The sequence below is a fragment of the Asterias rubens genome, chromosome 8 (genome assembly GCF_902459465.1).
Source record: "Asterias rubens chromosome 8, eAstRub1.3, whole genome shotgun sequence".
NCBI lineage: Eukaryota > Metazoa > Echinodermata > Asteroidea > Forcipulatida > Asteriidae > Asterias > Asterias rubens.
The window spans coordinates 16,007,687-16,020,229 of record NC_047069.1 but is presented as its reverse complement, the minus strand read 5'-3'; the positions used below and the strand labels follow the sequence as shown (position 1 = coordinate 16,020,229).

General features: G+C 38.3%; 1 protein-coding gene across 1 annotated transcript in view; it reads right to left on the bottom strand.

Moving 5' to 3' along the window:
- Positions 1 to 11,125, bottom strand: part of LOC117293890 (guanylate cyclase soluble subunit beta-1-like) — a 61,820-nt gene extending 50,695 nt beyond the window's left edge. The window contains exons 1-2 of the mRNA XM_033776366.1: positions 10,752 to 11,125; positions 9,477 to 9,550 (exon numbers count right to left, since the gene is read on the bottom strand). Coding sequence (XP_033632257.1) covers positions 9,477 to 9,550; positions 10,752 to 10,754 — 77 coding nt within the window. The 5' untranslated portion in view covers positions 10,755 to 11,125. The remainder of the gene's footprint in view (positions 1 to 9,476; positions 9,551 to 10,751) is intronic.
- Between the last annotated feature and the right edge of the window lie 1,418 nt (positions 11,126 to 12,543).

Here is a 12,543-nt window from a genome sequence, read left to right as displayed (position 1 = left end):
TTTATAAGCAAGTAGCTTTTTCAGACTTTAGTGTAACAGAAGGTTAACTTAATCAAAGCACCCCCCCCCCCCAATGTTGAACTGTAAAGAAATCATTTTTTTAATCTCTACTGGTTTCGTCTGTTTCCCATCTCTAAAGGAACACGTTGCCTTGAATCGGTCGACTTGGTCTTTGAAAAGCGTTTGTAACCGTTTGTTATAAAATGCATATGGGTAGAAAGATGTTGTAAAAGTAGAATACAATGATCCACACAAACATGCCTCGCAATTGCACGGTTTTCCTCTTACCTCGTCGACTAACACGGTCGGCCATTTATGGGAGTCAAATTGTTGACTCCCATAAATGGCCGACCGTGTTAGTTCGCACAGTAAAAAGGAACACAACGCAAACCTGTGTGGATCATTGTATTCTACTTTTAAAACATCTTTCCAACCAAGGCAACGTGTTCCTTTAAAGTGCAAGTATACATTTAATTACCATTCGATTGTTCTCTGACTGATACGATAAACTAACCTGTGAAAATTTCGTTTCATAAGGTTGTCGCGAGATATCACCGAATATCCGGAGCGGTTATGTCCACGCAGGAAGAATAACCCGTAGTTGGAACGCACACTCGGAGAAACATAGTATGACGTATGTTTTTTGTACCGTCGGATTTTGCTGTTCTTCTAAACCAAGTAAGTTTTATTGTCATTAATTTTGAAGAGTGATAACTAAACGTTTACCTTCCCTTTAAAGGGTTTTGATACCTTTTGTAGATCACGTTGTTGAATGACATGAATCCATATTCACTCTGAATGGAGGAAGATGTATTTTTGTTTAATGACTGTAGAAGTTTCAGCTTCATTTGCCGTCAAGTCTTTGAGAAAAAGGTGAAATCACAAGCAATGCTCAGGAGAGTCGCGTAAATAGGTTTTACAGGCTAAAATAGTTTTCGTTTCCTGAGATGAACGTTGTTCGTGACATTGCTTAAAAACTATAGCACCTCAGCAATTTTAAGGGAAGCTTTCTACCATCTTTAAATTAAAACCGTGTAAGCTTAGATAAAATCTTTGGGCAGTGTGTTTTTTGTCGTTCAAAAGTACCCAAACCCTTTAATGTTGAGCTGAGTTTGTTTCAAATTCTTCTACAAGGAGAAGGTTGACTAACCGAAGAATGATTGTAGACTTTAATGCTACCGTACTTTGTTAGTGAAAGAGGTTAGATATGTCATGGCAGGTATCGATCCAATCGGACCATAAGTAGCAGTTGCATTGCCATTATAATGCTATATCATCTCATCCATTGCTTTAAGGTATAAGTGATTGGTATGGGATATGCCTGGTATAGCTATGCACATGCACCAAGGACTTAAAGGCAGTGGACACTATTGGTAATTACTCAAGATAATTATTAGCATTAAACCTCACTTGGTAAAGAGTAATGGGGAGAGGTTGGTGGTATAAAACATTATGAGAAACGGCTCCCTCTGAAGTGGAGTAGTTTTCGAGATAGAAGTAATTTTCCACGAATTTGATTTCGAGACCTCAAGTTTAGAACTTGAGGTCTCGAAATCAACCATCTAAACGCACACAACTTCGTGTGACTAGGGTGTTTTCTTCTTTCATTATTATCTCGCAACTTTGATGACCGATTGAGCTCAAATTTTCACAGGTCAGTTATTTTATGAATATGTTGAGATACACCAACTGTGAAGGCTAGTCTTTGACCATTACCAATAGTGTCCACTGCCTTTAACTGACTTGTACTCTCTCTGTGCTTATATTTCTAAAAGGGCCGTTTAAAGGCACTGGACACTATTGGTTAATAATCCATATAAATGTTGCATAGAAACTTACTTGGTTTCTTCTGACAATATAAAACTTTGTGAGAAACGGCTCCCTTTGAAATAAAGTAGATTTTGAGAAAAAGGAATTTCTCACTCAATATTAAAATATTTCAGGGCCTGATATGAAGCCTTTTTACATCTGAAAGCACACAAATGTGTTTTTTCTTTCATTGCTCTCTTTCGCCTTCAATGACCAATGGAGCCCAAATTTCCATGGGTTTTATTTTATGCAAAGGTTGGGATACACCAAGTGAGAATGATGGTTGTTGACAATTACCAAAGGTGTCCAGTGCATTTTATGACTGACTGCTACTAAGTGCACACTCCAGGCGCACGTGAACAGACACACGTAACCTCTGATCGAATGTTCCTCGTTTGTTTACTTAACATTGAGTAATGAGTCGTTCACTGTTACCTTTATGGTCTGTTTACATATAACCACGGATAATTTATGTTTTTCAATCTAGAAATGGTGAAATCAAGGTTTGCGGTACTGGACAGCTTTGGTAATTGTCAAAGACCAGTATTCTCACTTGCTGTATCCCAACATAATAATAACAAGCTCGCGCAAATTTGGACTAAATTGGCCATTCAAGTGTTAAGAATTATAATGAAAGAGGAGAAAAAAACCTGGTTGCTCCAAATGGTGTACTTTCAGATCTCCAAAAGGGCTTCAAACCTTAAATCTTTTCATATTTTGGTGAAAAATAACCTCTTTCGCAAAACCTACGTTACTTCAGAGGGAGCCGTTTCTCACAATATTATACTATCAACAGCTCCCAACTGCTCGTAACCAAGTAGATTGTGATGCTAACAATTATTTTGAGTAATATTGTCCATGCCTTTAACGACTCTTTCCGTACACTATACCTAAAAGAGATATTCAAATGTTGCTACTGCAAACCTTTCTATACCTCCACCATGCACATTTAAAAATCCAACACTTAAAATCAAGGTTAACACAGACACATTTTATTATGTTACTAGTCCTTGACTGGTTTTCCACATCTACCTGTCCTGTTCCCCCATGCGCGTCCCTAGATCTCTCTCTATTCACTTAAACTGTATTCCATGTTGAAATCCTCTTGAAAGATGAACCCGATCCTCCGTAGAATCGATCAATTTCTTTCCCAAGCTGCATTTACTGCTCTCAGCCTGTCTTAAAGGCAGTGGACACTATTGGTAATTACTCAAAATAATTATTAGCATAAAACCTTACTTGGTAACGAGTAATGGGGAGAGGTTGATAGTATAAAACATTGTGAGAAACAGCTCCCTCTGAAGTAACCTAGTTTTCGAGAAAGAAGTAAATTTTCACAAATTTGATTTCGAGACCTCCGATTTTGAATTTGAGGTCTTGAAATCGACAAAGGTGTAATTTTCTTTCATTAATATCTCGCAACTTCGATGACCGATTGAGCTCAAATTTTTACACGTTTGTTATTTTGTGCATATGTTGTGATACACCAAGTGAGAAGACTGGTCTTTGACAACTACCAATACTGTCCAGTGTCTTTAACCTGCCCACGTAAATTGCAATACAGCAATCAGGCTCTTCATGTCAAGCCGGGAATTTTTTTTTTTTTACCGGTGACTTGAACGCGATTTCCAATGCTCGCGAGCCGCCACAATTTACAACTCTTTAAAGCCGTGGGCCAACTTGAGTGTGTGTTTAATTTCGAAGAGTAAATGCCCCGGCATGGGCAACTGTTCCCTCCAGCGGGCTATCTATCTCTCTCTCTCTCTACGCTCTCTTCTTGTATGCGTCACTTGGCCGCCATTGAAACATTAGAAAATTGTTTGCCAGGTGCAATTGTGGAGAACAAGACTGTGTTTTAGGGAAACGAAAGTCAGTAATCGCTATAAATGAGCTTGTAGGACGCTGGCACACTTCACCAGGGAAGTAAATATTTTCCAGATGTGAACTTAAAGAGCTTTTGTTCCATTTCTGTCAAGCATATGCATAATTGAATAATGTTGTATAAAATACTATATTCATGGCCTGTTTATTTCTCAATCGAAATTACATTACAAACCCAAACACAATGCCGTTGTATGACGTTGATCAATGAGTGTGTTGCACCGCGGTGCACCGGCTCTTTGGTAGAATAAATAAATTTGTAACTACAGTATATAGATACAGACAGTAATACAAAAACTGACTTATGACTGGGCATAAATAAATATAATTATGGAGGTTTACATATTGCCACAATAGACCTTTGACGTAAGTAGAATCGGGTCAGTGTATATAAAAGTTACCCTTGGAAAATATGAAGAAAGGCATGTGTGTGTTTTTTTTTTTTTTTTTTGTGACTATTGAATTGGGTCCTTTGAGTTGTAATTAATTTTTGATTATATGTTTCACTAAAGCTGGAGGTGTCGTACATTACACACGAACTGTGCCCCCAGCCGTTAATATGGGTCGACTGACTGTTCTGGTGATTACACACTGTCCCATATCATTGACCCCCCGTTGAATGTTAGCAAAACATGTCAACTTCTGGCGATCCTGTTGAAAAAATACTTCAAACTGCTGGGTGCCCTTATTATGGAGGTATGCTGTGTGTGAAGTGAGATACCTTTTGTTGTATCTGTTTTTTTGTGTCGTGCATTTATGGGTGTGCATGTTCAATCAATGAGAGGATGTTAAAGGCACTGGGGTCGATTTCAGAAAGAGTTAAAACTAGTCATATTACTTAGGACTAGCCCTGTAGGAGATATTAAAAACATATAGCTAGTCCTAAGTAAGAACGAGTAAATCATCCTAACTCGAGATAAGACAAGTTAGAACGAGTAAACCATCCTAACTCGAGATAAGACTAGTCTTAACTCTTTGTGAAACCAATCCCTTGACACCTTTGGTATATTTCAAACACTAGTATTCTCACACAAGTTGTATCCCAACATATGTATAAACTAACAAACCTGTGTACATTTTGACTCAATTGGTATTATCGAAGTTGCAAGAAAATTACGAAAGCAAAACATCCTTGTTTCACAAATGTGGGTGTTTTCAGCTGCCTGAAAATGTTTTTTTTAACATTATTAATGAAAAATCATACCTCTTTCTCGAAAACAACGTTACCTAAGACCACCATGTTTTAAACTATTTACAACTCTACATTGCTCATTACCAGGTTTTATAGTAACACCAGGGCCCAATTTCATAAAGCCTGTAAGCACAAACAGTTGCTTAGCATGAATTTTCTTCCCTGATAAAAACAGGATTACCAACCAAATTTCCATATGTTGCATATTGCTTAATACTGGTATCCAAATGTTGTTTGCTAAATCCTGAAAATCACATGGAAATTTGGTCGGTAATCCTGTTGTATCAAGGAAGAAATTTCACGTTAAGCAAATTTTTGTGCTTAGCAGCTCTATGAAATTTGGCCCTTTGATAAAGTGCTAAGAGGGGACCTCTGTCACTGTAAACGAGATGCACGGTTTATGGTTAGATTTCCTTATTTCAGTAATCATTACTTGGCAGGACGTTTTTTTGTGTGGCTTACATCAATCGATCAAGTACGTACTCCTAGTTATTGATCCTACATCAATGTTATTCTGGTAAATGGGTTTGACTATCTCACAGGAATCTAACATCGTCTTAAACATCATCTTTAACATCATCTTCCTAACTCGATGGAATGTATTTCCCTCAACTATAGGTAATGCAATTTCTTCATGGCATTCCATGTAAAGAAATACCAATCCTGTGGTTTAAAATATCTCACGGAAACCAGACACCGTTTTCACTTTCATACACCAATAACATCCCCCCTTCATTTTTATTTTTGATTTCTCCCTAAATGAATCATTCAACTCATGGCAGTTTGTGCCCGAGGGACTCGCTAGTCTGTGTGGTGTTCTGGGCCGGCCCGGGGCAACATGCCCATTGCAATTACAGACTAAAGAGGCTGCAGTGAACTATGCACATGTACGCTGGAACTCTATTAGACCGTGTATGATTTGCTCGCTTACATGACTGTATGTAATAAGCGGAAACGTGGCTTGGTGTCTTCATCATTTTCTCATGCTTGTCTTTTTTCTTGGCTATTCTATTGGAAGCCACGAAATAAATCTATTAAATGCAATGTCACGGTTCAATGCTCCTTTCGATTTTAAATATTGTAAATGACGTCACGTAATGCGCAACATCTAATTCAATGTAATATAGGTCCCTAATGAGTTAAATGTTGAGTAGCTTTTTCTAGTTTCTAGCCACAACATGGATTTCAATTCAATGTCACGCTTCAATGCTCCTTTCGATTTTAAATATTGTAAATGACGTCACGTAATGCGCAACATCTAATTAAATGTAATATAGGATCCTATTGGGTTAAATGTTGAGTAGCTTTTTCTAGTTTCTAGCCACAACATGGATTTTAATTTAATGTCACGCTTCAATGCTCTTTTCGATTTTAAATATTGTAAATGACGTCACGTAATGCGCAACATCTAATTAAATGTAATATAGGATCCTATTGGGTTAAATGTTGAGTAGCTTTTTCTAGTTTCTAGCCACAACATGGATTTTAATTTAATGTCATGGTTCAATGCTCTTTTCGATTTTAAATATTGTAAATGACAATACGTAATGCGCAACATCTAATTAAATGTAATATAGGATCCTATTGGGTTAAATGTTGAGTAGCTTTTTCTAGTTTCTAGCCACAACATGGATTTTAATTTAATGTCATGGTTCAATGCTCTTTTCGATTTCAAACATTATAAATAATGTAAGCATTTGCAATGTAAGCATTTATTTATAAGTGACGTCATGTAAAGTGCAAAACCTTCACCTCTGTGAGTTTCTAGACGCAAGGTGAATCTAAACTCAATATCTTGGCTTAATGCTCTTTTAAATTTAAAATATTCTGAATGACGTCATGTAAAGTGCATCATCAAATCTATTCAAAATGGGATATATTTTGAGAAGCTTTTTTCTTTTTATCTTTCACCTGTATAAGTGTCTAGTTTCACATTATCATATTGTCTAGTAGCCACATTATGAATCCAAATTCAATGTTATGAATCAATGTTCTTTTTGATTTCAAACATTCTTAGTGACGTCATGTAATGTGCAACATTTCAATTTATGTAATAATGGGTTAACATTGTATTTGTATAGTTTCGTCCTCCTATTTTTCTGCAATCGTTCATTTTAGTCATAACACCAGATCAAACCTCAAAGTTTTTCTTCCATTTACACGCACCACATATTCTCTGAACACCTTGAGATTTTGCGGACCTCGTCTTTGGAATAGTAATAAAGGGCAGGGTCGTCTGTGGGTTGCTTTAAGAACTCTTACAAGAAACATCTTGTCTCTGATTGTCTTGAGTAGCTTCTTCTCTTGTTCATCCTTCACCTTTCTGAGTTCCTAGTCAATATGATTTACATTCTTGCTCCGTCCGAGCTTGTTGGTAACTACTCAAAATAATTATTAGCATAAAACCTTACTTGGTAATGGGTAATAAGGGAGAGGTTGATAGTACAAATCATTGTGAGAAACAGCTCCCTCTGAAGTGAAGTAGTTTTCGAGAAAGAAGCAATTTTCCACGAATTCGAATTCGATTTCGAGACCTCAAGTTTAGAATTTAAGGTCTCGAAATCAAGCATCTGAAAGCACACATCTTCGTGTGACAAGGGTGTTTTTTCTTTCATTATTATCTCGCAAATTCGACGACCGATTGAGCTCAAATTTTCACAGGTTTGTTATTTTTTGCATATGTTGAGATACACCAAGTAAAGAAGACTGGTCTTTGACAATTACCAGTGTCCACTGTCTTTAACTTTAGTTCTGTGTTGGTGTAAAGACTTTGTCTTTTGGAATATGTCTCCATATTTGGCTCTATTTCACTGCGTCTCATAAGATGATTGTTCAAATAATGTATTCTCTATATTTCGCATAATGAAAACGAAGTGTCGAGTTACATCGAATCTCGAGGGGGTCATAAAAAACGCAATATTATAACTCATATCCGCTGTGATCAATAAGGGAAGTACTGAAACAGTTTTATGGGTTTGTGCTACTTATATTATAATGAAGTGAGCTCAGTCATGCGTTTAAAAAACGCTGTTTATTGCTCAACCTATAGAGAATGGAGAAGTACTATGGCGAGTACGTTTTATTAATAACAACTCATAATAATGTTTGCTACAAAGCTTTAAGACCATACATTATACTACTAAACATGTAACTCCTGACAGCAGCAACTAAACAGGAGCAACTGTAGCACAACAGCATGCTGCATTGATTGGTTGATTATACCAGCAACAGCATTTCGGCAGCAGTGAGACAGCAGCAACAACACACACGAAATCAACAACAGAAGCGCATCAGCGCGGCAGCAACACCAGGAGCAACAGCAATACGCCAGCAAATAGCTTTGCAACAGCAGTGCGGCAGCAGCAACACTAGGCACGAAAACATTCAAAAAGCATCCAGACAGCAGCAGCACCAAAAGACATGTGACAAATAGCATCACAGTAGTAGCAGCATGATCAATAGCAGCCCGTCAGCAACTCAGGAGCAACACAAACAGCATGTATGGGCAATAACATCCCTGCAGCAGCACGAGCAGCAACATGAAGAATCGCAACTCAGAAGCAGCAGAAGCAGCAACATGGGCAGTAATAACCAGGCAGCAAATAGCAATGCAGCCTAACAGCAGCAACATCAGCAATATGAGAAGTCGAACATCAGCAGCAGCACAAACACCATCAATGAGCAAAATCAGCCCGAAGCAGCAGCAAAAATATCAACACCAGCATTATCATGCAGCCCAGCAGCAGCAGCTCAAACAACAATTTCAGCGGCTGGATGCTTGCAGTTGACAGCAGTTATTTATCGCGATCAAGAAAGGTCTAAACCACTGGATCGTGTCAATGCTAACATATGACAATTTCTGTTGATCTAAATTTGATTTATTCTAATACAAATATAAAGACAAAGTAAAGGAAATAGCAATAATAATAATAAGACTTGTAATGCGCACATATCCACCCTGCTGGGTGTTCAGGGCGCAGTAAAACCAAAAACAAAACAAAAACAAAACACAACACAACGAAAAACAGACACAACAAAATTAGTCATTGAAAACCTGTGACATAAGATAAGTTTTGAGAAGAGACTTGAATTTTGCGGTACAAACACAAGATCGAAGATTAAGTGGTAGAGAGTTCCAGATGCGTGGCGCGGCTGAAGAAAAAGACCTGTCACCCCATGAGTGTCGAGACTTGGGATCAATGAGGAAAAGCAAGTAGCACACAGTCCCTGCTCTAATGCGTGAAGATAAATTACCAATCGAACTATTTTCTTATCAGCATCTCTTGCTTTTACCAATACTACTGAGGTCGCTGTACTTATTTCTAGTATACGACTCATTGGTCATACGCCTCAAGTACTTTAAGAGCGGCCATTTTTAACCGTCATCGAGAAGCTAAGAAGCAACACCCATGCGTAAAATTATGCTAATCCGCATCATGCCTACTTCACAAATTAGCATAAACTTCTAGTTTGATGTGGCCCGGTCCGCAAGCTTTATAAAAAAAGGACATGAAAATGTCAGTGTACTACATCACGGGGAGCTGGTATTAAAAAACATGGAATATAATATGGAAGGAATGGAACCGAGACTTACTTAATGGCCTCCCACTGTTCCTGACCGAACTTGCGAAGCACCAGTAGCTCCAAGGCATGGTTGACGAAACCGTACTGTGCAGTAAAGAGGGGGGTTGGGAGCAATAACACAAACAGAACAAGGGGTCAATGCTTTTTGAAATGTTTGACGATTTTTAGAAAGTGAAATTAACTTCTTCTTTTTTTGACACTGATGATTATTTTACCACACAGAATGAAGCTGTTGGGAAGGAAACTTTTCCTGAGTTTTAGATTGGTATAACGAACCATCAAAAAAGATAATTTTATGTAAACACGGAGTTTTAAGTGAATGCATCAGACAATGTAAACATTTGAATAGCCGAAGATTTTTTGTTTTCTTCTTGCAGAAAAGGTCGAATAATTTATACACAATGATATACTAGAGAATACTTCTAATAATTTACATAAACATTTACGATGTCTATATACACAATCTTATGCTATCCCAGCGGCCCTTTATCCATCCACACAAAGTGGTCTATTTTTAGTCGTGTGACTCAAAAATGAAATCAAGCATTGCTACCTCTCAGAGCACCACAAGGACGTTCGGAAAAACCGCCGAAACTTGAAGCTAAAAAGCGTGCAAAAATGATTTGACTCTTCAACATATAACAGCCTTTCTCAAGGAGTCGGCGGACTGCGCCTTTTTCAACAGTTCACCCGCGACTACAATTACCGTATACCCTCAACTCTCCTTTTTCCTTTGATGTTTTTTTTATTTTCCATGGAAAGAGAGAGAGGGTAGAGATAGCTTTTCGTTTGTTATTTGCGGGGAGCACACTCCAACCTGGGACTTTAGCTGATAAGAGTTGATGTACCATAGTGGTTCGGCGGGCTGAAAGCTACTTACATGCCGTATAGCTGACACACGTCAACGGCCCCATAGATTAAGTCCGTTCTGGAGATGCCCGGAACATGTTGGGTATCACTAGCCTGTAGTTCGTGCTCTAAACCCAGCCTCGTGTGTTACGGTCAATAGATATACACACTCGAACGCAATTGTCTGTTCCATGTTCATGTATTATTCGAGATAATCCATGTTTTTTCATTAGGTACTATGAGGTGTATTGGTTACCACTTGTACTGTTATGTTTCTGGGCCGAAATAATCAAGTTGTTATATACATACTGGCAGTGCGATTCTTAAAATGAGGTGATTGCATACGCACGTTTCGGCAAAGTGTATTTTGATAAAATTGGTAACCCATTCCACAGATAAATGACACTCCTTTACATGAAATTAAAAACAAACTTACCATGGCTCTATCTTTAGTCTTACGTCGTCACAATTCGATCACTCCGTCACTGCGGCTTTATCAGGCAATAATCGCAAACAATTTCTCCAAGGATCACCTTTTTTTCCCTCGATTTTTCGAGCGGGCTGAGAGACGCATTCACGGCCAAGAAACCAATGCCTTCAATCAAGCGAGCTTTACGCGAAGGCTTTTCTTTCTCGCAATATCCCCCCGAAATCGAAGCCAAATCCTGTTTTCTTACCGAAACTTATTTCGGCGGGAAGCTGTCCCTGTATTAAACACGGGAATGAGCAAAGCAGTAATTCGCTGCCTTCACTTACGACTATACCGCTGTGTTGGGTTGGTGATGTTACAAATGGGCTAGGGCTCCCTCTCGTGACCGTATTCGGTGATGTATAGATTCTCTCTCTCTCTCTCTCTCCTTAACTTTCGTATCAAGCCGTGGATGGGAAAAGTGCACACGGCCGTGCTGTCTTTCGTTTGATGTCGCAGCAGGCTAAAAATAGCACTGGGTTCGGATTGGATGAGATAGGCGCTGCAATTGCTCCTGGACATTACACGCGAGGCAGTTGCCGCCATCCATAAAAAGATGAAATTACCGGCAAGAATTCTAGCACTGTGGAAGACCATATCAGAGGGATGGTACAAGGGGGATGCAAAACACGCCTGCTATGAGATTGACGAGTGATGTGATCTAAGAGAAACCATTACAGACTGTCCTTAAGAAGTTTGAATTCACCAAGCTTCGCCATTCCCGCCAAAAAAATATAGACAACACAAAAAGTCAAAACAACCACTTAAAATAAACCCTTGAGTGTCCACACATGCATTCAAAGTTAACTCAAAGGAAAATTTGAGGCATTGCATGATGAGGTATCGATAATTTTGGTTGACGGTAACACCATGTGTGTATCTAGTTGCCAGGTCAGCAGATTAAATTATAATAAAGCAACCTTTTTAAAGATTTTAATTGAACACCTTGGTCTTGAAAATAATTATGGAGCAATTCTTGAGATTTGAATTGGACACCTTGGCATGAGACGAAGGTCAGTTTGGACGTAGAGAAGAATTTGCAATAAAAAAAAATTGTTTTTTCAAGACGTCCTTAGAACGTTCTTTCTACAAACTCCTTTATAGTCCAGGATGATCTAGCTGTCGGAGTGTATACAGTCTCAGTCCGCCGTATACAATAATAAACCAATGTCATCTTAGATGGGTCTGAGACACTGTCAATGACAAGACGGTTTGCCTGAATTTCTAAATTGCAATAACAGATGTACTGGTCACGTGCGTGTGAACATGTGTATATATTTGTCAGAAAAACCCAAATATTTCTGGAATTTCGAGCCGGGCACAATATTATAAGCAAAAGAGACAAACTCAATCTGAAGCATGAGAGTCTTTGATGCTACTTGAAAATAATTCGATTATATTATAAACGAGATTTGCAGGATGACTTCCTTGAAGTGAACTTGAGCGAATTTCAAATTTGTGAAAAACAAATAATCCCTAATAAAGTCAATTATTTTAACGTGTTTTAAAGCTGGTAAAAGTAGTTCATAAACTCCGTAAAGTTGAATGATATTTAGCAGTGTCATGTCCCCCATAGGTTTGACATAAATGAGTCAACATTCTGCAATTTGAGAAGAACCAGGCACGCAGGGTTGTGAATATGTTTTATTCTGGCCATTTGAATACTCTGTTCACACATGTACACCAACAAATCTTGTCCTGAAGCGAGAATTTAAAGACGTAAATCATGGTCTGTTAGAATAAACTACAACATGAATAT